At 35.9% G+C, this 27,710-nt stretch overlaps 1 protein-coding gene across 1 annotated transcript in view; it reads right to left on the bottom strand.

Moving 5' to 3' along the window:
* NLGN2 (neuroligin 2) overlaps positions 1-27,710 on the bottom strand; it is a 410,706-nt gene that overhangs the window by 151,078 nt on the left and 231,918 nt on the right. The window contains exon 3 of the mRNA XM_088466478.1: positions 13,473-13,622. Coding sequence (XP_088322604.1) covers positions 13,473-13,622 — 150 coding nt within the window. The remainder of the gene's footprint in view (positions 1-13,472; positions 13,623-27,710) is intronic.

Below are 27,710 nucleotides of genomic sequence, written 5' to 3'. Positions count from 1 at the left end.
TATATACACATAGAGGACAGTGTCTGGACAGTGTTAGTAGTAGTCACATTACCCCATTTGTACACAATATAATAATGTAATGAAGTGTTATATACAAAGAGAGGATAGTGTCTGGACAGTGTTAGTAGTAGTCACATTACCCCATGTGTACACAAAATAATAATGTAATGAAGTGTTATATCCACAGAGAGGATAGTGTCTGGACAGTGTTAGTAGTAGTTACATTACTCCATGTGTACACAATATAATAATGTAATGAAGTGTTATATACACAGAGAGGACACTGTCCAGAGAGTGATAGTAGTAGTCACATTTTGCCATGTGTACACAATGTAATAATGTTATGAAGTGTTATATACACAGAGAGGATAGTGTCTGGACAGTGTTAGTAGTAGTCACATTACCCCATGTGTACACAATATAATAATGTAATGAAGTGTTATATACACAGAGAGGATAGTGTCTGAACAGTGTTAGTAGTAGTCACATTACCCCATGTTTACACAAAATAATAATATAATGAAGTGTTATATACACAGAGAGGACAGTGTCTGGACAGTGTTAGTAGTAGTCACATATAACCCCATGTGTACACAATATAATAATGTAATGACGTGTTATATACACAGAGAGGATAGTGTCTGGACAGTGTTAGTAGTAGTCACATGACCCAATGTGAACACAATATAATAATATAATAAAGTGTTATATACATAGAGAGGATAGTGTCTGGACAGTGTTAGTAGTAGTCACATTACCCCATGTGTACACAATATAATAAGATGATAAAGTGTTATATACATAGAGAGGTTAGTGTCTGGACAGTGTTAGTAGTAGTCACATAACCCCATGTGTACACAATATAATAATATAATGAAGTTTTATATACATAGAGAGGTTAGTGTCTGGACAGTGTTAGTAGAAGTCACATTACCCCATGTGTACACAATATAATAATATAATGAAGTGTTATATACACAGAGAGGACAGTGTCTGGACAGTGTTAGTAGTAGTCACATATAACCCCATGTGTACACAATATAATAATGTAATGACGTGTTATATACACAGAGAGGATAGTGTCTGGACAGTGTTAGTAGTAGTCACATGACCCAATGTGAACACAATATAATAATATAATAAAGTGTTATATACATAGAGAGGATAGTGTCTGGACAGTGTTAGTAGTAGTCACATTACCCCATGTGTTCACAATATAATAATATAATAAAGTGTTATATACACAGAGAGGATAGTGTCTGGACAGTGCTAGTGGTAAAGTAACATTACCCCATGTGTACACAATATAATAACGTAATGATGTGTTATATACACAGAGAGGATAGTGTCTGGACAGTGTTAGTAGTAGTCACATTGCCCCATGTGTACACAATATAATAATAATGTAATGAAGTGTTATATACACAGATAGGATATTGTCTGGACAGTGTTAGTAGTAGTCACATTACCCCATGTGTACACAATATAATAATATAATAAAGTGTTATATACATAGAGATGATAGTGTCTGGACAGTGTTAGTAATAGTGACATTACCCCATGTGTTCACGATATAATAATATAATAAAGTGTTATATACACAGAGAGGATAGTGTCTGGACAGTGGTAGTAGTAAAGTAACATTACCCCATGTGTACACAATTTAATAATGTAATGAAGTGTTATATACACAGATAGTATAGTGTCTGTACAGTGCTAGTAGTAAAGTCACATTACCTTAGGTGTAAACAATATAATTATATAATAAAGTGTTATATACATAGAGAGGATAGTGTCTGGATAGTGTTAGTAGTAGTCACATTACCCCATGTGTACACAATATAATAATATAATAAAGTGTTATACACACAGAGAGGACAGTGTCTGGACAGTGTTAGTAGTAGTCACTTTACCCCATGTGTACACAATATAATAAGGTAATGACGTGTTATATACACAGAGAGGATAGTGTCTGGACAGTGTTAGTAGTAGTCACATTACCCCATGTGTACACAATATAATAATGTAATGAAGTGTTATATACACAGAGAGGATAATATCTGGACACTGCTGGTAGTAGTGACATTACCCCATGTGTACACAATATAAGAAAATAAAGTGTTATATTCACAGAGAGGATAGTGTCTGGACAGTGTTAGTAGTAGTCACATTACCCCATGCGTACACAATATAATAATGTAATGAAGTGTTATATACACAGAGAGGATAGTGTCTGGACAGTGTTAGTAGTAGTCACATTACCCCATGTGTTCACAATATAATAATATAATAAAGTGTTATATACACAGAGAGGATAGTGTCTGGACAGTGCTAGTAGTAAAGTAAAATTACCACATGTGTACACAATATAATTACGTAATGCTGTTTTATATACACAGAGAGGATAGTGTCTGGACAGTGTTAGCAGTAGTCACATTACCCCATGTGTACACAGTATAATAATGAAATGAAGTGTTATATACACAGATAGGATATTGTCTGGACCGTGTTACTAGTAGTCACATTACCCCATGTGTACACAATATAATAATATAATAAAGTTTTATATACATAGAGATGATAGTGTCTGGACAGTGTTAGTAGTAGTCACATTACCCCATGTGTTCACAATATAATAATGTAAAGAAGTGTTATATACACAGAAAGTATAGTGTCTGGACAGTGCTAGTAGTAAAGTCACATTACCTTAGGTGTACACAATATAATTATATAATAAAGTGTTATATACATAGAGAGGATAGTGTCTGGACAGTGTTAGTAGTAGTCACATTACCCCATGTGTACACAATATAATAATATAATAAAGTGTTATACACACAGACAGGACAGAGTCTGGACAGTGGGAGTAGTAGTCACATTACCCCATGTGTACACAATATAATAATGTAATGACGTGTTATATACACAGAGAGGATATTGTCTGGACAGTGTTAGTAGTAGTCACATTACCCCATGTGTACACAATATAATAATGTAATGAAGTGTTATATACACGGAGAGGATAATATCTGGACACTGCTAGTAGTAGTCACATTACCCCATGTGTACACAATTAAAGAAAATAAAGTGTTATATACACAGAGAGGATAGTGTCTGGACAGTGTTAGTAGTAGTCACATTACCCCATGTGTACACAATATAATAATGTAATGATGTGTTATATACACAGAGAGTATAGTGTCTGGACAGTGTTAGTATTAGTCACATTACCCCATGTGTACACAAAATAATAATGTAATGAAGTGTTATATACACAGAGAGGATAATGTCTGGACAGTGTTAATAGTAGTCACATTACCCCATGTGTACACAATATAATAATGTAATGACGTGTTATATACACAGAGAGGACAGTGTCTGGACAGTTTTAGTGGTAGTCACAAACCCCATTAGTACACAATATAATAATGTAATGATGTGTTATATACACAGAGAGGATAGTGTCTGAACAGTGTTAGTATTAGTCACATTACCCCATGTGTACACAATATAGTAATGTAATGAAGTGTTATACACACAGAGAGGATAGTGTCTGGACAGTGTTAGTAGTAGTCACATTACCCCATGTGTACACAATATAATAATGTAATGAAGTGTTATATACACAGAGCGGATAGTGTCTGGACAGTGTTAGTAGTAGTAATATTACCCCTTTTGTACACAATATAATAAAGTAATGAAGTGTTATATACACAGAGAGGATAGAATCTGAACAGTGTTTGTATTAGTCACATTACCCCATGTGTACACAATATAATAATGTAATGAAGTGTTATATACACAGACAGGATAGTGTCTGGGCAGTGTTATTAGATTTCACATTTCCCCATGTGTACACAATATAATAATGTAATGAAGTGTTATATACACAGACATGATAGTGTCTGAACAGTGTTAGTAGTAAAGTCACATTACCCCATGTGTACACAATATAATAATGTAATGAAGTGTTATATACACAGAGAGGATAGTGTCTGAACAGTGTTAGTAGTAGTCACAATACCCCATGTTTACACTTATAATAATGTAATGATGTGTTATATACACAGAGAGGACAGTGTCTGGACAGTGTTAGTAGTAGTCACATTACCCCATTTGTACACAATATAATAATGTAATGAAGTGTTATATACAAAGAGAGGATAGTGTCTGGACAGTGTTAGTAGTAGTCACATTACCCCATGTGTACACAAAATAATAATGTAATGAAGTGTTATATCCACAGAGAGGATAGTGTCTGGACAGTGTTAGTAGTAGTCACATTACTCCATGTGTACACAATATAATAATGTAATGAAGTGTTATATACACAGAGAGGACACTGTCCGGAGAGTGATAGTAGTAGTCACATTTTGCCATGTGTACACAATGTAATAAAGTGTTATATACACAGAGAGGATAGTGTCTGGACAGTGTTAGTATTAGTCACATTACCCCATGTGTACACAATATAATAATGTAATTAAGTGTTATATACACAGAGAGGATAATATCTGGACACTGGCTAGTAGTAGACACATTACACCATGTGTACACAATATAATAATGTAATGAAGTGTTATATACACAGAGAGGATAGTGTCTGGACAATGTTAGTAGTAGTCACATTACCCCATGTGTACACAAAATAATAATGTAATGAATTGTTTTATACACAGAGGGGAAAGTGTCTGGACAGTGTTAGCAGTAGTCACAAACTCAATTAGTACACAATATAATAATGTAATGATTTGTTATATACACAGAGAGGATAGTGTCTGAACAGTGTTAGTATTAGTCACATTACCCCATGTGTACACAATATAGTAATGTAATGAAGTGTTATATACACAGAGAGGATAGTGTCTGGACAGTGTTAGTAGTAGTCACATTACCCCATGTGTACACAATATAATAATGTAATGAAGTGTTATATACACAAAGAGGATAGTGTCTGGACAGTGTTAGTAGTAGTAACATTACCCCTTGTGTACACAATATAATAAAGTAATGAAGTGTTATATACACAGAGAGGATAGAATCTGAACAGTGTTAGTATTAGTCACATTACCTCTTGTGTACACAGTATAATAATGTAATGAAGTGTTATATACACAGTCAGGATAGTGTCTGGGCAGTGTTATTAGAATTCACATTTCCCCATGTGTACACAATATAATAATGTAATGAAGTGTTATATACACAGAGAGGACAGTGTCTGGACAGTGTTAGTAGTAGTCACATTACCCCATGTGTACACAATATAATAATGTAATGAAGTGTTATATACACAGAGATGATAGTGTCTGAACAGTGTTAGTAGTAAAGTCAAACTACCCCATGTATACACAATATAATAATGTAATGAAGTGTTATATACACAGAGAGGATAGTGTCTGAACAGTGTTAGTAGTTTTCACAATACCCCATGTTTACACAATATAATAATGTAATGATGTGCTATATACGCAGAGAGGACAGTGTCTGGACAGTGTTAATAGTAGTCACATTTAAACATTTGTACACAATATAATAATGTAATGAAGTGTTATATACACAGAGAGGATAGTGTCTGGACAGTGTTAGTAGTAGTCACATTACCCCATGTGTACACAAAATAATAATGTAATGAAGTGTTATATCCACAGAGAGGATAGTGTCTGGACAGTGTTAGTAGAAGTCACATTACTCCATGTGTACACAATATAATAATATAATGAAATGTTATATACACAGAGAGGATAGTGTCTGGACAGTGTTAGTAGTAGTCACATTTTGCCATGTGTACACAATGTAATAAAGTGTTATATACACAGAGAGGATAGTGTCTGGACAGTGTTAGTAGTAGTCACATTACCCCATGTGTACACAATATAATAATGTAATTAAGTGTTATATACACAGAGAGGATAATATCTGTACACTGCTAGTAGTAGTCACATTACTTCATGTGTACACAATATAAGACAATAAAGTGTAATATACACAGAGAGGATAATGTCTGGACAGTGTTAGTAGTAGTCACATTACCCCATTTGTACACAATATAATAATGTAATTAAGTGTTATATACACAGAGAGGATAATATCTGTACACTGCTAGTAGTAGTCACATTACTTCATGTGTACACAATATAAGACAATAAAGTGTAATATACACAGAGAGGATAATGTCTGGACAGTGTTAGTAGTAGTCACATTACCCCATTTGTACACAATATAATAATGTAATGAAGTGTTATATACACAGAGGATAGTGTCTGGACAGTGTTAGTAGTAGTCACATTACCCCATGTGTACACAAAATAATAATGTAATGAAGTGCTATATACACAGAGAGGATAGAATCTGAACAGTGTTAGTATTAGTCACATTACCCCATGTGTACACAATATAATAATGTAATGAAGTATTATATACACAGCGAGGATAATGTCTGATCTGTGTTAGTAGTAGTAACATTACCCCATGTGTACAAAGTATAATAATGTAATGATGTGTTATATACACAGGGAGGATAATGTCTGGTCTGTGTTAGTAGTAGTCACATTACCCCATGTGTACACAATATAATAATGTAATGATGTGTTATATACACAGAGAGGATAGTGTCTGGACAGTGTTAGTAGAAGTCACATTACCCCTTGTGTACACAGTATAATAATGTAATGAAGTGTTATATACACAGACAGGATAGTGTCTGGGCAGTGTTATTAGAATTTACATTACCCCATGTGTACACAATATAATAATGTAATGAAGTGTTATATACACAGAGATGATAGTGTCTGAACAGTGTTAGTAGTAAAGTCCCATTACACCATGTGTACACAATATAATAATGTAATGGTGTGTTATATACACAGAGAGGATAGTGTCTGAACAGTGTTAGTATTAGTCACATTACCCCATGTTTACACAATAAAATAATGTAATGATGTGTTATATACACAGAGAGGATAGTGTCTGGACAGTGTTAGTAGTAGTAACATTACCCCATGTGTACACAAAATAATAATGTAATGAAGTGTTATATACACATAGAGGATAGTGTCTGGACAGTGTTAGTAGTAGTCACATTACCCCATGTGTACACAATATAATAATGTAATGATGTGTTATATCCACAGAGAGGATAGTGTCTGGACAGTGTTAGTAGTAGTCAAATTACTCCATGTGTACACAATATAATAATGTAATGAAGTGTTATATACACAGAGAGGACACTGTCCGTACAGTGATAGTTGTAGTCACATTTTGCCATGTGTACACAATGTAATTAAGTGTTATATACACAGAGGATAGTGTCTGGGCAGTGTTAGTAGTAGTCACATTACCCCATGTGTACACAATATAATACTGTAATGAAGTGTTATATACATAGAGAGGATAGTGTATGGACAGTGTTAGTAGTAGTCACATTACCCCATGTGTTCACAATATAATAATGTAATGAAGTGTTATATACACAGAGAGGATAGTGTCTGGGCAGTGTTAGTAGTAGTCACATTACCCCATGTGTACACAATATAATAATGTAATAAATTGTTATATACACAGAGAGGATAGTGACTGGACATTGTTAGTAGTAGTCACATTACCCCATGTGTACACAATATAATAATGTAATTAAGTGTGATATACACAGAGACGATAATATCTGGACACTGCTAGTAGTAGTCACATTACTTCATGTGTACACATTTTGCCATGTGTACACAATGTAATAAAGTGATATATACATAGAGAGGTTAGTGTCTGGACAGTGTTAGCAGTAGTCACATTACCCCATGTGTACACAATATAATAATATAATGAAGTGTTATATACACAGAGAGGACAGTGTCTGGACAGTGTTAGTAGTAGTCACATTACCCCATGTGTACACAATATAATAATATAATAAAGTGTTATATACATAGAGAGGTTAGTGTCTGGACAGTGTTAGTAGTAGTCACATTACCCCATGTGTACACAATATAATAATATAATGAAGTGTTATATACACAGAGAGGACAGTGTCTGGACAGTGTTAGTAGTAGTCACATTACCACATGTGTACACAATATAACAATGTAATGACGTGTTATATACACAGAGAGGATAGTGTCTGGATAGTGTTAGTAGTAGTCACATTACCCCATGTGTACACAATATAATAATGTAATGAAGTGTTATATACACAGAGAGGATAGTGTCTGGACAGTATTAGTAGTAGTCACATTACCCCATGTGTACACAATATAATAATATAATGAAGTGTTATATACACAGAGAGGATAGTGTCTGGACAGTGTTAGTAGTAGTCACATTACCCCATGTGTACACAATATAATAATGTAATGAAGTGTTATATACACAGAGAGGATAGTGTCTGGACAGTATTAGTAGTAGTCACATTACCCCATGTGTACACAATATAATAATAGAATGAAGTGTTATATACACAGAGAGGATAGTGTCTGGACAGTATTAGTAGTAGTCACATTACCCCATGTGTACACAATATAATAATAGAATGAAGTGTTATATACACAGAGAGGATAGTGTCTGGACAGTATTAGTAGTAGTCACATTACCCCATGTGTACACAATATAATAATATAATGAAGTGTTATATACACAGAGAGGATACTGTCTGGACAGTGTTAGTAGTAGTCACATTACCCCATGTGTACACAATATAATAATGTAATGACGTGTTATATACACCGAGAGAATAGTGTTTGGACAGTGCTAGTAGTAAAGTCACATTACCTTAGGTGTACACAATATAATTATATAATAAAGTGTTATATACATAGAGAGGATAGTGTCTGGACAGTGTTAGTAGTAGTCACATTACCCCATGTGTACACAATATAATAATGTAATGAAGTGTGATATACACAGAGACGATAATATCTGGACACTGCTAGTAGTAGTCACGTTACTTCATGTGTACACATTTTGCCTGTGTACACAATGTAATAAAGTGATATATACATAGAGAGGTTAGTGTCTGGACAGTGTTAGCAGTAGTCACATTACCCCATGTGTACACAATATAATAATATAATGAAGTGTTATATACACAGAGAGGACAGTGTCTGGACAGTGTTAGTAGCAGTCACATTACCCCATGTGTACACAATATAATAATATAATAAAGTGTTATATACATAGAGAGGTTAGTGTCTGGACAGTGTTAGTAGTAGTCACATTACCCCATGTGTACACAATATAATAATATAATGAAGTGTTATATACACAGAGAGGATAGTGTCTGGACAGTATTAGTAGTAGTCACATTACCCCATGTGTACACAATATAATAATATAATGAAGTGTTATATACACAGAGAGGATACTGTCTGGACAGTGTTAGTAGTAGTCACATTACCCCATGTGTACACAATATAATAATGTAATGACGTGTTATATACACCGAGAGAATAGTGTTTGGACAGTGCTAGTAGTAAAGTCACATTACCTTAGGTGTACACAATATAATTATATAATAAAGTGTTATATACATAGAGAGGATAGTGTCTGGACAGTGTTAGTAGTAGTCACATTACCCCATGTGTACACAATATAATAATGTAATGAAGTGTGATATACACAGAGACGATAATATCTGGACACTGCTAGTAGTAGTCACATTACTTCATGTGTACACATTTTGCCATGTGTACACAATGTAATAAAGCGATATATACATAGAGAGGTTAGTGTCTGGACAGTGTTAGCAGTAGTCACATTACCCCATGTGTACACAATATAATAATATAATGAAGTGTTATATACACAGAGAGGACAGTGTCTGGACAGTGTTAGTAGTAGTCACATTACCCCATGTGTACACAATATAATAATATAATAAAGTGTTATATACATAGAGAGGTTAGTGTCTGGACAGTGTTAGTAGTAGTCACATTACCCCATGTGTACACAATATAATAATATAATGAAGTGTTATATACACAGAGAGGACAGTGTCTGGACAGTGTTAGTAGTAGTCACATTACCCCATGTGTACACAATATAACAATGTAATGACGTGTTATATACACAGAGAGGATAGTGTCTGGACAGTGTTAGTAGTAGTCACATTACCCCATGTGTACACAATATAATAATGTAATGAAGTGTTATATACACAGAGAGGATAGTGTCTGGACAGTATTAGTAGTAGTCACATTACCCCATGTGTACACAATATAATAATATAATGAAGTGTTATATACACAGAGAGGATAGTGTCTGGACAGTGTTAGTAGTGGTCCCATTACCCCATGTGTACACAATATAATAATGTAATGAAGTGTTATATACACAGAGAGGATAGTGTCTGGACAGTATTAGTAGTAGTCACATTACCCCATGTGTACACAATATAATAATAGAATGAAGTGTTATATACACAGAGAGGATAGTGTCTGGACAGTATTAGTAATAGTCACATTACCCCATGTGTACACAATATAATAATATAATGAAGTGTTATATACACAGAGAGGATACTGTCTGGACAGTGTTAGTAGTAGTCACATTACCCCATGTGTACACAATATAATAATGTAATGATGTGTTATATACACCGAGAGAATAGTGTTTGGACAGTGCTAGTAGTAAAGTCACATTACCTTAGGTGTACACAATATAATTATATAATAAAGTGTTATATACATAGAGAGGATAGTGTCTGGACAGTGTTAGTAGTAAAGTGTAAATACCCTAAAGGGTAAATTTACTAAGATTCATGTTGATCCTAGTTTGCTATCTCGGGAGAAAATATCACTTTTCTGTAAATCTTGAATTTACTATCATTAAAGTCGGGTGATTTGTTCCTCTTTTGGGGTTGAAATCGGGTAAGTTAACCATGCAAATTTGGACATTTTTTTCACTAGAAATTAATTCTCCATCGTCTCAAATCGGAAGTTCTTTTCATTCATTTCTGCCTAAATCCGGAATTTACCATTATTCGTTTTGCTATATTCGGCCGTTTTTACAGCCAAATCGGAGAGTCAATAGAAGTTTCAAATGCTCCACCTCCTAAGCTGCGAGTTGCTACCAAACATACGCAAATCAGTGTGATTTGTGTATGTTCACTAATGAATAGTGTGTTTTAATGGTTTTTGTTTTTTAAAAAATTTCCGTGGGGTCCCCCCCAAAAGCCTAACCAGCATGAGACTGGTCAGCCAGTCCTGGTTCCTAGAATTACTGGGAACAAAACATGTAGGGTTCCTTTGAAGTTTAAGAACCAGCACCTGGCTGCAGGGACAGTGCTGGTTTTAAATATAGGTGGAAAAACAAATATTTAAAACCAGCACCGGACCCAAACTGACCAGTGTGTAATGCCACAGCCAGGAGACCCTATTACCAGGTCTCCATGGCCACAGCATTCTGACTCCAAGCCGGTCAGGCCAATCCGGGGATCTCAGGGGAGGTGGGGACCCCCCAAAAAAGTGGTCCCCCCTCTCCCAAAACCCCAGGCTTGGTCTGAAGCCCGGGGCTCTTCCCCACACCCCTGGAGCAGTGGGTATGGGGGTAATAAAGTGTTAAATAGTATTTATACTATCTATGGTGTGTGTGTTGTATTAAACTATTGTGTGTGTTGTATTAAACTATTGTATTTTACAATGGAACTAGAGGTGCCAGCATGCCTGCCCTTTGGCACTTGTGGAACTACAAGTGCCAGCAGGTGGCTGGCACCTGTACCCCCACTATAAAATACAATAGTTAATAAAAGACACAAAACACACACCATAGATAGTATAAATTTATTACACACCTACCTCAATCACACATAATTACCTGCTGCCAGATGTTCACATCCACTTCTCCCATGTAGAATCCGTTTGGAAGTACCTGCAAAAATGATCTTATACTCACCTCTAGCCTGGTGCCGCTCTCTGTTGGATGCATGATCTTTGCAAAACAAAAAAACGACTTATGTAACAACATATACTTACACATGTCTGGTATGGTTCGCGTAAGTCGTTTTTTTGTTTTGCAAAGATCGTGCATGCTATGGAAAGCAGCGCCAGGATGGAGGTGAGTATTGGATATTTTTTGAAGGTACTTCCAAATGGATTCAAGTGTGAGTGAGGTAGGTGTGTAATTCGTTTTGTAACTATTTATTTTACAGTGGGGGTATGGGTGCCGGCCGCCTGCTGGCACTTGTAGTTCCACAAGTGCTAAAGGGCAGGAATGCTGTCACCTGTAGTTCCACTGTAAAATACAATAGTTTAATACCATTTAACATTTTATTACCCTTGTACCCACCGCTCCAGTGATGCAGGGAAGAGCCCCAGGCTTCAGACCAAGCCAGGGGTTTCGGGAAAGTGGGGACCCCTTTTTTTGGGGGGTCCCCACCTAGCTTGGGGTGCAAATGCTTTGGCCATGGAGACCTGGTAATAGGCTCTCCTGGCTGTGGCATTACCCCCCGGTTGATTTGGGTCCGGTCTTGGTTTTAAATATAGGGGGACCCCTATGCATTTTTTTTTTTCCTATATTTAAAATCAGCACTGGCCCTGAAGCCTGGTGCTGGTTCTTAAATTACGGTGGAACCCTACTTGTTTGGTCCCTGTAATTTTAGGAACCAGGACTGGCTGACCAGTCCGGGGCTGGTTATGCTTTTGGGGGGGACCCCATGTCAATTATTTTATAAAAATTAACCTTTAAAATAAAAATAAAAAAACAAGCAGCCTGCACATATGTCACTGATATGTGCAGGCTGCTTGTTCGGGAGAGAAAAGTCGGGCAGGGAACTCAGGGCTTCAACATGGTCAGGATCGATCAAATACACATCAATCAATACGATTCTGTCAAATCGCCAGCTTGGTAAATTCCCAATTTTTTAAGTGAAGGAAACATCCATTTTTGATCGATCCTATCCGAATTGAAAAACGAGACAAATCAGGACAAACACGAATCTTAGTAAATTTACCCCTATGTGTACAAAATATAATAAAGTAAAGCAATGCAAACCCCCCAGATCTGTTCTAAAAACCAACTAGAAATAATCACACAATTGTGGCGCTTCTGGGAGTGCGGACGCCTCTTATTATGTCACAGATCATTTTAGTTCCTGCTCTCTAACGGGACACCAGTCTGTGATAAGCAAAAATCTAGATAGAGATATATTTTTGCTGTGCATGTACTGTATGAGTATGAGAAATATGCTGTCTTTCTCCAAATTATTGTCTTACGTCCAACGCTAGATAAGGGCCCTTTGTCTCCCTATCGCTTCCTACAGGATCCAGAGCAGCAGGATGACCAGAGATTTGGGAATAAGAGGCACTCAGAAGGTGGTGACTGTTGTGTGACTCTGTACTATGGAGCAAACATTTACTCGCAGGTTGTTATTATAGTGAATACATAAAAATACAGGCCCGCTGCCACTCCAGGTGATGCTAACAGAACATGAATTGCTCGGGCTATAGAGAATGACAGAGTAGACTTCTACCCACAGAACATTAACATACCGAGGACTCCCAGTCTGTAGTTCATAGTCACCACAATGACATTGCCGTACGCTGCAAGGACACTACCGTCAAACATGTTCCCGGTACCCTCCATGTAAGATCCTCCATGAATGAACAGCATGACCGGCTTCTTCCCACTGTCCCGGATATCTGAAAGATGGACACATGAAAACGTGAAAGAATCATAGACAAGATGGGAATTCATCGATCACTGGTACTATCTTTATAGAAGAGTCCCCGACCTGGGTAACAGGTTACGAAGAGCATAATATACTATACTATACAATATAATAATCTCCAGAGTATATATTATTCCCCCTCCTGACAGAGCTCTATAGTAATATATTATTCCCCCTCCTGACAGAGCTCTATAGTACTATATTATTCCCTCTGCTGACAGAGCTCTATAGTAATATATTATTTCCTCTCCTGACAGAGCTCTATAGTAATATATTATTCCCTCTCCTGACAGAGCTCTATAATAATATATTATTCCCTCACCTGACAGAGCTCTATAGTAATATATTATTCCCTCACCTGACAGAGCTCTATAGTAATATATTATTCCCTCTCCTGACAGAGCTCTATAGTAATATATTATTCCCTCTCCTGACAGAGCTCTATAGTAATATATTATTCCCTCTCCTGACAGAGCTCTATAGTAATATATTATTCCCTCTCCTGACAGAGCTCTATAGTAATATATTATTTCCTCTAATGACAGAGCTCTATAGTAATATATTATTCCCTCTCCTGACATAGCTCTATAGTAATATATTATTCCCTCTCCTGACATAGCTCTATAGTAATATATTATTTCCTCTAATGACAGAGCTCTATAGTAATATATTATTCCCTCTAATGAAAGAGCTCTATAGTAATATATTATTCCCTCTAATGACAGAGCTCTATAGTAATATATTATTCCCTCTCCTGACAGAGCTCTATAGTAATATATTATTCCCTCACCTGACAGAGCTCTATAATAATATATTATTCCCTCACCTGACAGAGCTCTATTGTAATATATTATTCCCTCACCTGACAGAGCTCTATAGTAATATATTATTCCCTCTCCTGACAGAGCTCTATAGTAATATATTATTCCCTCTCCTGACAAAGCTCTATAGTAATATATTATTCCCTCTCCTGACAGAGCTCTACAGTAATATATTATTCCCTCACCTGACAGAGCTCTATAGTAATATATTATTGCCTCACCTGACAGAGCTCTATAGTAATATATTATTCCCTTTCCTGACAGAGCTCTATAGTAATATATTATTCCCTCACCAGACAGAGCTCTAGAGTAAAATATTATTCCCTCATCTGCCAGAGCTCTATAGTAATATCTTATTCCCTCTCCTGACAGAGCTCTATAGTAATTTCTTATTCCCTCTCCTGACAAAGCTCTATAGTAATATATTATTCCCTCTCCTGACAGAGCTCTATAGTAATATATTATTCCCTCTCCTGACAGAGCTGTATAGTAACATATTATTCCCTCTCCTAACATAGCTCTATAATAATATATTATTCCCTCTCCTGACAGAGTTCTATAGTAATATATTATTCCCTCTCCTGACAGAGCTCTATAGTAATATATTATTCCCTCTCCTGACAGAGCTCTATAGTACTATATTATTCCCTCTCCTGACAGAGCTCTATAGTAATATATTATTTCCTCTCCTGACATAGCTCTATAGTAATATATTATTTCCTCTAATGACAGAGCTCTATAGTAATATATTATTCCCTCTCCTGACAGAGCTCTATAATAAAATATTATTCCCTCACCTGACAGAGCTCTATAGTAATATATTATTCCCTCTCCTGACAGAGCTCTATTGTAATATATTATTCCCTCACCTGACAGAGCTCTATAGTAATATATTATTCCCTCACCTGACAGAGCTCTATAGTAATATATTATTCCCTCTCCTGACAGAGCTCTATAGTAATATATTATTCCCTCACCTGACAGAGCTCTATAATAATATATTATTCCCTCAACTGACAGAGCTCTATAGTAATATATTATTCCCTCTCCTGACAGAGCTCTATTGTAATATATTATTCCCTCTCCTGACAGAGCTCTATAGTAATATATTATTCCCTCTCCTGACAGAGCTCTATAGTAATATATTATTCCCTCACCTGACAGAGCTCTACTGTAATATATTATTCCCTCTCCTTACAGAGCTCTACAGTAATATATTATTCCCTCTCCTGCCATAGCTCTATAGTAATATATTATTCCCTCTGCTGACAGACCTCTATAGTAATATATTATTCCCTCTGCTGACAGACCTATACAGTAATATATTATTCCCTCACCTGACAGAGCTCTATAGTAATATATTATTCCCTCTCCTCACAGAGCTCTATAGTAATATTTTATTCCCTCTCCTGACAGAGCTCTATAGTAATATAGTATTCCCTCACCTGACAGAGCTCTATAGTAATATATTATTCCCTCTCCTGACAGCGCTCTACAGTAATATATTATTCCCTCTCCTGACAGAGCTCTACAGCAATATATTATTCCCTCTCCTGACAGAGCTCTACAGTAATATATTATTCCTTCTGCTGACTGAGCTCTGTAGTAATATATTGTTCCCTTTCTTGACAGAGCTCTATAGTAATATATTATTCCCTCTCCTGACAGAGCTCTATAGTAATATTTTATTTCCTCTCCTGACAGAGCTCTATAGTAATATATTATTCCCTCACCTGATAGAGCTCTATAGTAATATATTATTCCCTCTCCTGACAGAGCTCTATAGTAATATATTATTCCCTCTCCTGACAAAGCTCTACAGTAATATATAATCCCCTCTCCTGACAGAGCTCTACAGTAATATATTATTCCCTCTCCTGACAGAGCTCTATAGTAATATATTATTCCCTCACCTGACAGAGCTCTACAGTAATATATTATTCCCTCTCCTGACATAGCTCTATAGTAATATATTATTCCCTCTAATGACAGAGCTCTATAGTAATATATTATTCCCTCTCCTGACAGAGCTCTACAGTAATATATTATTCCCTCACATGACAGAGCTCTATAGTAATATATTATTCCCTCTCCTGACAGAGCTCTACAGTAATATATTATTCCCTCTCCTGACAGAGCTCTACAGTAATATATTATTCCTTCTGCTGACTGAGCTCTGTAGTAATATATTGTTCCCTTTCTTGACAGAGCTCTATAGTAATATATTATTCCCTCTCCTGACAGAGCTCTATAGTAATATTTTATTTCCTCTCCTGACAGAGCTCTATAGTAATATATTATTCCCTCACCTGATAGAGCTCTATAGTAATATATTATTCCCTCTCCTGACAGAGCTCTATAGTAATATATTATTCCCTCTCCTGACAAAGCTCTACAGTAATATATAATCCCCTCTCCTGACAGAGCTCTACAGTAATATATTATTCCCTCTCCTGACAGAGCTCTATAGTAATATATTATTCCCTCACCTGACAGAGCTCTATAGTAATATATTATTCCCTCTCCTGACAGAGCTCTACAGTAATATAGTATTCCCTCACCTGACAGAGCTCTATAGTAATATATTATTCCCTCTCCTGACAGCGCTCTACAGTAATATATTATTCCCTCTCCTGACAGAGCTCTACAGTAATATATTATTCCCTCTCCTGACAGAGCTCTACAGTAGTATATTATTCCTTCTGCTGACTGAGCTCTGTAGTAATATATTGTTCCCTTTCTTGACAGAGCTCTATAGTAATATATTATTCCCTCTCCTGACAGAGCTCTATAGTAATATTTTATTTCCTCTCCTGACAGAGCTCTATAGTAATATATTATTCCCTCACCTGATAGAGCTCTATAGTAATATATTATTCCCTCTCCTGACAGAGCTCTATAGTAATATATTATTCCCTCTCCTGACAAAGCTCTACAGTAATATATAATCCCCTCTCCTGACAGAGCTCTACAGTAATATATTATTCCCTCCTGACAGAGCTCTATAGTAATATATTATTCCCTCACCTGACAGAGCTCTACAGTAATATATTATTCCCTCTCCTGACATAGCTCTATAGTAATATATTATTCCCTCTAATGACAGAGCTCTATAGTAATATATTATTCCCTCTCCTGACAGAGCTCTACAGTAATATATTATTCCCTCACATGACAGAGCTCTATAGTAATATATTATTCCCTCTCCTGACAGAGCTCTACAGTAATATATTATTCCCTCTCCTGACAGAGCTCTACAGTAATATATTATTCCTTCTGCTGACTGAGCTCTGTAGTAATATATTGTTCCCTTTCTTGACAGAGCTCTATAGTAATATATTATTCCCTCTCCTGACAGAGCTCTATAGTAATATTTTATTTCCTCTCCTGACAGAGCTCTATAGTAATATATTATTCCCTCACCTGATAGAGCTCTATAGTAATATATTATTCCCTCTCCTGACAGAGCTCTATAGTAATATATTATTCCCTCTCCTGACAAAGCTCTACAGTAATATATAATCCCCTCTCCTGACAGAGCTCTACAGTAATATATTATTCCCTCTCCTGACAGAGCTCTATAGTAATATATTATTCCCTCACCTGACAGAGCTCTATAGTAATATATTATTCCCTCTCCTGACAGAGCTCTACAGTAATATATTATTCCCTCACATGACAGAGCTCTATAGTAATATATTATTCCCTCTCCTGACAGAGCTGTACAGTACTATATTATTCCTTCTGCTGATGGAGCTCTATAGTAATATATTATTCCCTTTCCTGACAGAGCTCTATAGTAATATATTATTCCCTCTCCTGACAGAGCTCTATAGTAATATATTATTCCCTCTCCTGACAGAGCTCTATAGTAATATATTATTCCCTCTCCTGACAGAGCTCTACAGTAATATATAATTCCCTCTCCTGACAGAGCTCTACAGTAATGTATGATCCCCTCTCCTGACAGAGCTCTATATTAATATTTTATTCCCTCTCCTGACAGAGCTCTATAGTAATATATTATTCCCTCTCCTGACAGAGCTCTATAGTAATATATTATTCCCTCTCCTGACAGAGCTCTATATTAATATTTTATTCCCTCTCCTGACAGAGCTCTATAGTAATATATTATTCCTTCTGCTGACGGAGCTCTGTAGTAATATATTATTCCCTCTCCTGACAGAGCTCTACAGTAATATATTATTCCCTCTCCTGACAGAGCTCTACAGTAATATATTATTCTTTCTGCTGACGGAGCTCTGTAGTATTATATTATTCCCTCTCCTGACAGAGCTCTATAGTAATATATTATTCCCTCTCCTGACAGAGCTCTATAGTAATTTATTATTCCCTCTCCTGACAGAGCCCTATTGTAAGATATTATTCCCTCACCTGACAGAGCTCTATATTAATATATTATTCCCTCTCCTGACATAGCTCTATAGTAATCTATTATTCCCTCTCCTGACAGAGCTCTATAGTAATATATTTTTCCCCTCCAGACATAGCTATATAGTAACATATTATTCCCTCACCTAATAGAGCTCTATAGTAATATATTATTCCCTCTAATAACAGAGCTCTATAGTAATATATTATTCCCTCACCTGACAGAGCTCTATAGTAATATATTATTCCCTCTCCAGATAATGCTCTATAGTAATATATTTTTCCTTCTGCTGATGGAGCTCTGTAGTAATATATTATTCGCTCTCCTGACAGAGCTCTATAGTAATATATTATCCCCTCTCCTGACCGAGCACTATAGTAATATATTATTCCCTCTCCTGATATAGCTCTGTAGAAATATATTATCCCCTCTCCTGACAGAGCTCTATAGTAATATATTATTCCTTCTGCTGACGGAGCTCTGTAGTAATATATTATTCCCTCACCTGACAGAGCTCTATAATAATATATTATTCCCTCTCTAGACAATGCTCTATAGTAATATATTATTCCTTCTGCTGACGGAGCTCTGTAGTAATATATTATTCCCTCTCCTGACAGAGCTCTATAGTAATATATTATTCCCTCTCCTGACATAGCTCTATAGTAATATTTTATTCCCTTATGTGACAGAGGTCTATAGTAATGTATTATTCCTTCTCCTGATATAGCTCTATAGTAATATATTATTCCATCTCCTGATATAGCTCTGTAGTAATATATTATTCCCTCTCCTGACAGAGCTCTATAGTAATATATTATTCCCTCTCCTGAGAGAGCTCTATAGTAATATATTATTCCCTCTCCTGATATAGCTCTGTAGTAATATATTATTCCCTCTCCTGACAGAGCTCTATAGTAATATATTATTCCCTCTCCTGACAGAGCTCTATAGTAATATATTATTCCCTCTAATGACAGAGCTCTATAGTAATATATTATTCCCTCTTCTGACAGAGCTCTACAGTAATATATAATTCCCTCTCCTGACAGAGCTCTATAGTAATATATTATTCCCTCTCCTGACAGAGCTCTATAGTAATATATTATTCCCTCTAATGACAGAGCTCTATAGTAATATATTATTCCCTCACATGACAGAGCTCTATAGTAATATATTATTCCCTCACCTGACAGTGCTCTATAGTAATATATTATTCCCTCTCCTGACAGAGCTCTATAGTAATATATTATTCCCTCTCCTGAAAGAGCTCTATAGTAATATATTATTCCCTCTAATGACAGAGCTCTATAGTAATATATTATTCCCTCTCCTGACAGAGCTCTACAGTAATATATAATTCCCTCTAATGACAGAGCTCTATAGTAATATATTATTCCCTCTCCTGACAGAGCTCTAAAGTAATATATTATTCCCTCTAATGACAGAGCTCTATAGTAATATATTATTCCCTCTCCTGACAGAGCTCTATAGTAATATATAATTCATTTTTCTGACAGAGCTTCTAATATATAATTGGTCTATATGTTTGTCAGTCATGTTGTGCATTCGGACACCCCTGCACCAATTGGGATGAAACCAATGCAATGTAATCCATTTAGATCCTAGCCAGGTTTTAGGGGGGTTAGGGTCCTGGTCAGACCTCCCTTTGCTGTATGCTAGGCAGAACTTTGACCCTTAGAGCCTATTCTGGACCTTCCACTGGATAGATTTGGATGAAAACTTCTCAGAGGGCTGGCAATTGGTCTGGGATGCCTAACTTAATAACTTGAAGATTAGGTCCCGGTCAGACCTCCCATTGGTGTACACTGTGCAGAACTTTTACCCTGGGAGACTGTTCTGGAGCTTCCACTGGATGGATTTGGATGAAAACTTCACAGAAGGATGGCAATTGTTCTGGGATGCCTAACGTATTAACTTGGCAGAACTTTTATCCCAGGAGCTTGTTCTGAGCCGTCCACTGGATGGATTTGGATGAAAACTTCACAGAGGTGAAACCAATGCGAGGTGTTCCAGTTGGATCCTGGCCAGATTTTAGGGGCGTTAGAGTCTCGGTCAGACCTCCCGTTCATGTATGCTAGGCAGAACTTTGACCCATGGAGTCTGTTCTGAGCCTTCCAGTGGATGGATTTGGACAAAAACTTCACAAAGTGGTAACATTGGATCCCGGAAGTCCTACTAGGGAGTTGAGCTCCCGGTAAGACCTCCCGTTGGTGTACGCTGGACAGAACTTTGACCCCAGGAGCCTATTCTGGACCTTCCACTGGATGGATTTGGATGAAAACTTAACAGAGGGTGGCAATTGGTCTGGGATGCCAAACTTAATAATTTTTAATTTTAAAAGATTTAAACGGCAGGTACTGCATCTAGTAGTAATATATTATTCCCTCTCCTGACAGAGCTCTATAGTAATATATTATTCCCTCTCCTAACAAAATATATTATTCACCTTCTTGACAGGCTGCAATTACCGTCCCTTGTCCATCTTAATATAATAATAGCATGGACCAGACAGACGTGTGCTGTGCTATTGGCACTCTATCTGGCCCTGAGAAATAAGCTAAACTCTGTCCTGTCATTATCTGATGAGCCTGATCTTGTAGAAAGACATTATTATATGCCCCGGCCTGTAGTATTAGCTCCTCTACCAGGAAAAAATTGTTCGTTTTGCAGCAACTATGCACTAATCTCCTTATATGTATGTCAAAGCCTGTAGATGGCCAGGGCTGGATTTATGGTTACGCGTGGCACGCGGCCGCGTAGGGCGCCACATAGTGAAGGGTGCCATGGCCTCGACCATGCAGATTTATCAGAGGCTTACCGCGGTGCAGGCTGTGTCTCTGTGATACAGCTGGAGTGCGCGTGTAGCGCTGACCAGACGGAGTTCGGTCAGCGCTACACAGTGCCAAACACACAGCCGCCGGTGCCGGCAGCTGTGTGTTTGTTTCAGCAGCTGATGAGAGTCTGTCAGACTCTCATCGGCTGCTGCTGCTGCTTCCACTGCGGGAGCCATCTTCCGGCTCCCGCAGTGGGTAATGGGAGAGACGTCATGACATCATGAAATCTCTCCCATAATGCAAAGCGGCCCTGGAGAATGGTCGGGAGTAGCTGATAGCGGCGGCGGGAGCAGGAGCGGGGGGTTCAGGTGTTTTTTTTTATTTTTATTATGTTTGTCTCTACTGGGGGGGCTACAAGGGGGATTACTACTGGGGCACTTGAAGGGGGGATTACTACTGGGGGCACTAGAAGGGGGGCTACTACTGGGGGCACTAGAAGGGGGGCTACTACTGGGGCACTAGAAGGGGGGCTACTACTGGGGGCACTAGAAGGGGGGGCTACTACTGGGGGCACTAGAAGGGGGGCTACTACTGGGGGCACTAGAAGGGGGGTTATTACTGGGGGCACTTGAAGGGATGATTACTACTGGGGGGACTACTACTGGGGGCACTACATGGGGGGGAACCTCCACTGAGGGCACAACAATGGGGGGACTACTACAAGGGGGGACTACTAGGGGCACTACAAGGGGGGGACTACTACTGGGGGCACTGCATGGGGGGGATTACTACTGGGGGCACTATATAAGGGGCACTGCATAGGGGGACTACTACTGAGAGCACTATATTATATAAGCTTACTACTGGGGCACAAGGGGCACTGCACAGGGGGGACCACTACCACGGGCACTGCATAGGGGGGCGCCAAAACATCTACTCGCTTATCAAAAAATTTGGGCTAGTGCCGGCCCTGTAGATGGCGCACTCAATCCTGCCATTAAGGCCTTTATTGTCGGGTTATTGTAGCCAGCTATCATTATCTGGTGTCACCAGCATTCTGCTATTAACCTCCTGCCACAGCAGTAACAGGGTGCAGAGTAACAGCGTGCAGAAGTAACAGGGTACAGAGTAACAGGGTGCATCAGTAACGGTACAGAGTAACAGGGATCATAAGCACCCTAAGTATCAGGGTGCAGCAGTGACAGGGATCATATGCACCCTAAGTATCAGGGTGCAGCAGTAACAGGGATCATATGCACCCTAAGTATCAGGGTGCAGCAGTAACAGGGATCATATGCACCCTAAGTATCAGGGTGCAGCAGTAACAGGGATCATATGCACCCTAAGTATCAGGGTGCAGCAGTAACAGGGATCATATGCACCCTAAGTATCAGGGTACAGCAGTAACAGGGATCATATGCACCCTAAGTATCAGGGTGCATCAGTAACAGAGTGCTCTATACATATTCTCTCCAGTGCCATCAGACAGTGCTGCCCTTACTTCATCCATACATCTGCAGAGTATCACTCCAGCCATAGTCATTTATTAATACTTATTTATATTCTGCTGTGTATCACGATGGTCATATGCAGAGAATGGCCCCCTAACAGCAGGAGACCCCTCTCGGAGAGACGGACACTTAACCCTACCCCTGCCACAGACCTGAAATGCTCTTCTCATTTTACCATGGTAACCAATGTCTAATTAATCATGCTGCAATCTGAGAAGATTAATTAGTCAGAAGCCTTAACGAGGATGAGAGGGGAGAGATTGCAGCAGCTGTCAGTCTTGTGAAGACTTATCTCTCATTATGCTCATTATTCTTATCTTACACTCCACTTATTATTACACCTTCATCTCCTCATCATGTTATCTCATTTCTCCTCACACTCCAAATACATCCCAACAAATGTACAGATCAGCCTTATATACTGTATAATCTACCTCCCCAAGCCACAGCTATTGTTACTTACTGACAATGCCGGTATAATGATGTCATCTATTCTCTAGGCCAAACTGAGTGCTCATCTCAGGAACTATCTATCTATCTCATATATATCTATATATCTATCTATCTATCTCATATCTATCTATCTATCCAACTATCTATCTATCTATCTATCTCATATCTATCTATCTATCTATATATCTATCTCATATCTAATTATCTATCTATCTATCTATCCATCTATCTATCTATCTCGTATCTATCTATCTCATCTCTATCTATCTATCTATCTATCTATCCTATATTTATCTATCTATCTCATATCTATCTATCCAACTATCTATCTATCTATCTATCTATCTCATATCTATCTATCTATCTATCTATATATCTATCTCATATCTATCTATCTATCTATCTATCCAACTATCTATCTATCTATCTCATATCTATCTATCTATATATCTAGTTCATATATATCTATCTATCTATCTATCTATATATCTATCTCATATCTATTTATCTCATATCTATCTATCTATCTCATATCTATTTATATATCTATCTCATATCTATCTACCTATCTATCTATCTATCTATCTATCTATCTATCCATCTATCTATCACATATCTATCTATCTATCTCATATATATCTCATATCTATCTATCTATCTATCTCAGATCTATCTATCTATCTATCTCATATCTATCGATCTATCTAATATCTATCTATCTATGTCATATCTATCTATCTATCTCATATCTATCTATCCATCTATCTATCTCATATCTTTCTATCTGTCTATCTATTTATCTATCTATTTATCTAATATCCATCTATCTATCTATCTATATATCTATCTATCTATCCATCTATCTATCTATCTATCTCGTATCTATCTATCTCATCTCTATCTATCTATCTATCCTATATTTATCTATCTTTCTCATATCTATCTATCTATCTATCCTATATTTATCTATCTATCTCATATCTATCTATCTATCTATCTATCCAACTATCTATCTATCTATCTCATATCTATCTATCTATCTATCTATCTATATATCTATCTCATATCTATCTATCCATCTATCTATCTAATCTATCTGTCTATCTATATCTTATCTATCTATCTCATATCTATGTATCTATCTATCTCATATCTATCTATCTATCTATCTATCTCATTTCTATCTATCTATCTATCTATCTATCTCATATCTATCTATCTATCTGTTTCATATCTATCTATCTCATATCTATCAATCTATCTATCTCATATCTATCTATATAGCTATCTCAAATCTATCTATCTATCTCTCATATCTATCAATCTCAAATCTATCAATCTCATATTTATCTATCTATCTATCCATCTATCTATCTATCTCATATCTATCTACCTATCTATCTCATATCTATCAATCTCATATCTATCTATCTATCTATCTATATATCTATCCATCTATCTATCTAATATCTATCTATCTATCTCATATCTATCTATCCATCTATCTATCTATCTATCTATCTCATATCTATCTATCTAATATCTATCCATCTATCTATATGTCTGTCTATTTATCTATATATCTATCTATCTCATATCTACCTATCTATCTATCTATCTCATATCTATCAAACTATCTATCTCAGATCTATCTATCTATCTATTTATCCATCTAACACATATCAATCTATCTCATATATATCTCATATCTATCTATCAATCTATCTATCTATCTATCTATCTATCTCATATCTATCTATCTCATATCTAACTATCTATCTATCCATCTATCTATCTAATATCTATCTATCTATCTATCTATCTATCTCATATCTATCTATCCATCTATCTATCTATCTCATATCTATCTATCTAATATCTATATATCTATGTCATATCTATCTATCTATCTAACTATCTATCTATCTCATATCTATCTGTCTATCTATCCATCTATCTATCTCATATCTCTCTATCTATTTATCTATCTATCTAATATCCATCTATCCATCTATCTATCTTTCTCATATCTATCTATCCATCTATCTCATATCTATCTATCTATCTATCTATATCATATCTATCTATCCCATATCTATCTATCTATCTATCTATCTCATATCTATCTATCTATTTATCTATCTCATATCTATCTATCTATCTATATATCTATCTACCCTTCTATCTATCTATCCATCTATCTATCTCATATCTATCTATCTAACCATCTATCTATCCATCTATCTATCTCATATCTATCTATCTATCTCATATCTAATATCTAATATCTATCTAATATCTATCTATCTATGTCATATCTATCTATCTATCTCATATCTATATATCTATCTATCCATCTATCTATCTCATATCTATCTATCTATTTATCTATTTATCTAATATCCATCTATCCATCTATATTTCTCATATCTATCTATCAATCTATCTCCTATCTATCTATCTATCTATCTATCTATCTATCTATCTATATCATATCTATCTCATATCTATCTATCTATCTCATATCTATCTATCTATTTATCTATCTGTTTAGTTATCACAAATCTATCTATCTATCTATCTATATATCTATCTATCTATTAATCCATCTATCTATCTATCTCATATCTATCTATCTATCTATCTATCTCATATCTATCTATCTATCTATCTAATATCTATCTATGTCATATCTATCTATGTTTCTCATATCTATCTATCCATCTATCTATCTATCTCATATATATCTATATCTCACTAACTATCAATCGATCTATCTATCGCATATCTATCTAACCCATAACTACCTATCTATCTAATATCTATCTATCTATCTATCTCATATATATCTATCTATATATCTATCTATCTCATATCTATCTCATATCTATCTATAAATCTCATATCTATCTATCTATCTCATATCTATCTCATATCTATCTATCTCAAATCTATCTATGTATCTATCTAATATCTAACTATCTACCTATCCATCTGTCTATCTATCTATCTCATATCTATCTATCTATCTATCACATATCTATCTATCTATCTATATATCTCATTTCAATCTATCTATCTATCTCATATCTATCTATCTATCTATCAATCTCATTTCTATCTATCTATCTCATATCTATATATCAATCTATCTGTTTCATATCTATCTATCTATCTCATATCTATCTATCTCATATCTATATATCTATATATCTATCTCAAATCTATATATCTATCTATCATTCATATCAATCTATCTCATATCTATCTATCTCATATCTATCTATATATCTATCTATCAATCTCATATCTATCTAGCTATCTATCTATCTCATATCTATCTATCCATCTATCTCATATCTATCTAACTATCTACCTATATATATCATATCTATCAATCTCATATCTATCTATCTTTCTATCACATATTTATCTATCTTTCTATCTATCTATCCATCTAACACATATCTATCTATCTATATCATATATATCTCATATCTATCTATCTATCTATCTATCTATCTCATATCTATCTATATCATATCTATCTATCTATCTTTCCATCTATCTATATATCTATCTATCCATCTATCTATCTAATATCTATCTATCTATTTCATATCTATCTATCCCATATCTATATATCTAATATCTATCTATCTATGTCGTATCTATCAATCTATCTCATATCTATGTATCTATCCATCTATCTAGCTATCTCATATCTATCTATCTATGTATTTATCTAGCTATCTAATATCCATCTATCCATCTATCTATCTTTCTAATATCTATCTAACTATCTATCTATGTATCTATCTATCTCATATCTATCTATCTATCTATCTCATATCTATCTATCTCATATCTATCTATCTCATATCTATCTATCCATCTATCTATATATCTATCTATCTATCCATCTATCTATCCATTTATCTAATATCTATCTATCTCAAATCTATCTATCTATCTACAGTATCTACATATCTATCCATCTATCTATCTCATATCTATCTAACTAATATCTATCTATCTATCTCTCTCATATCTATCTATCTATCTATCCATCTATCTATCTCA

The sequence above is a fragment of the Taudactylus pleione genome, unplaced genomic scaffold (genome assembly GCF_031769625.1).
Source record: "Taudactylus pleione unplaced genomic scaffold, aTauple2 ptg003193l, whole genome shotgun sequence".
In the NCBI taxonomy this organism is placed as follows: domain Eukaryota; kingdom Metazoa; phylum Chordata; class Amphibia; order Anura; family Myobatrachidae; genus Taudactylus; species Taudactylus pleione.
The sequence above is the reverse complement of the archived record's forward strand: the minus strand, read 5'-3'. Positions and strand labels throughout refer to the sequence as shown.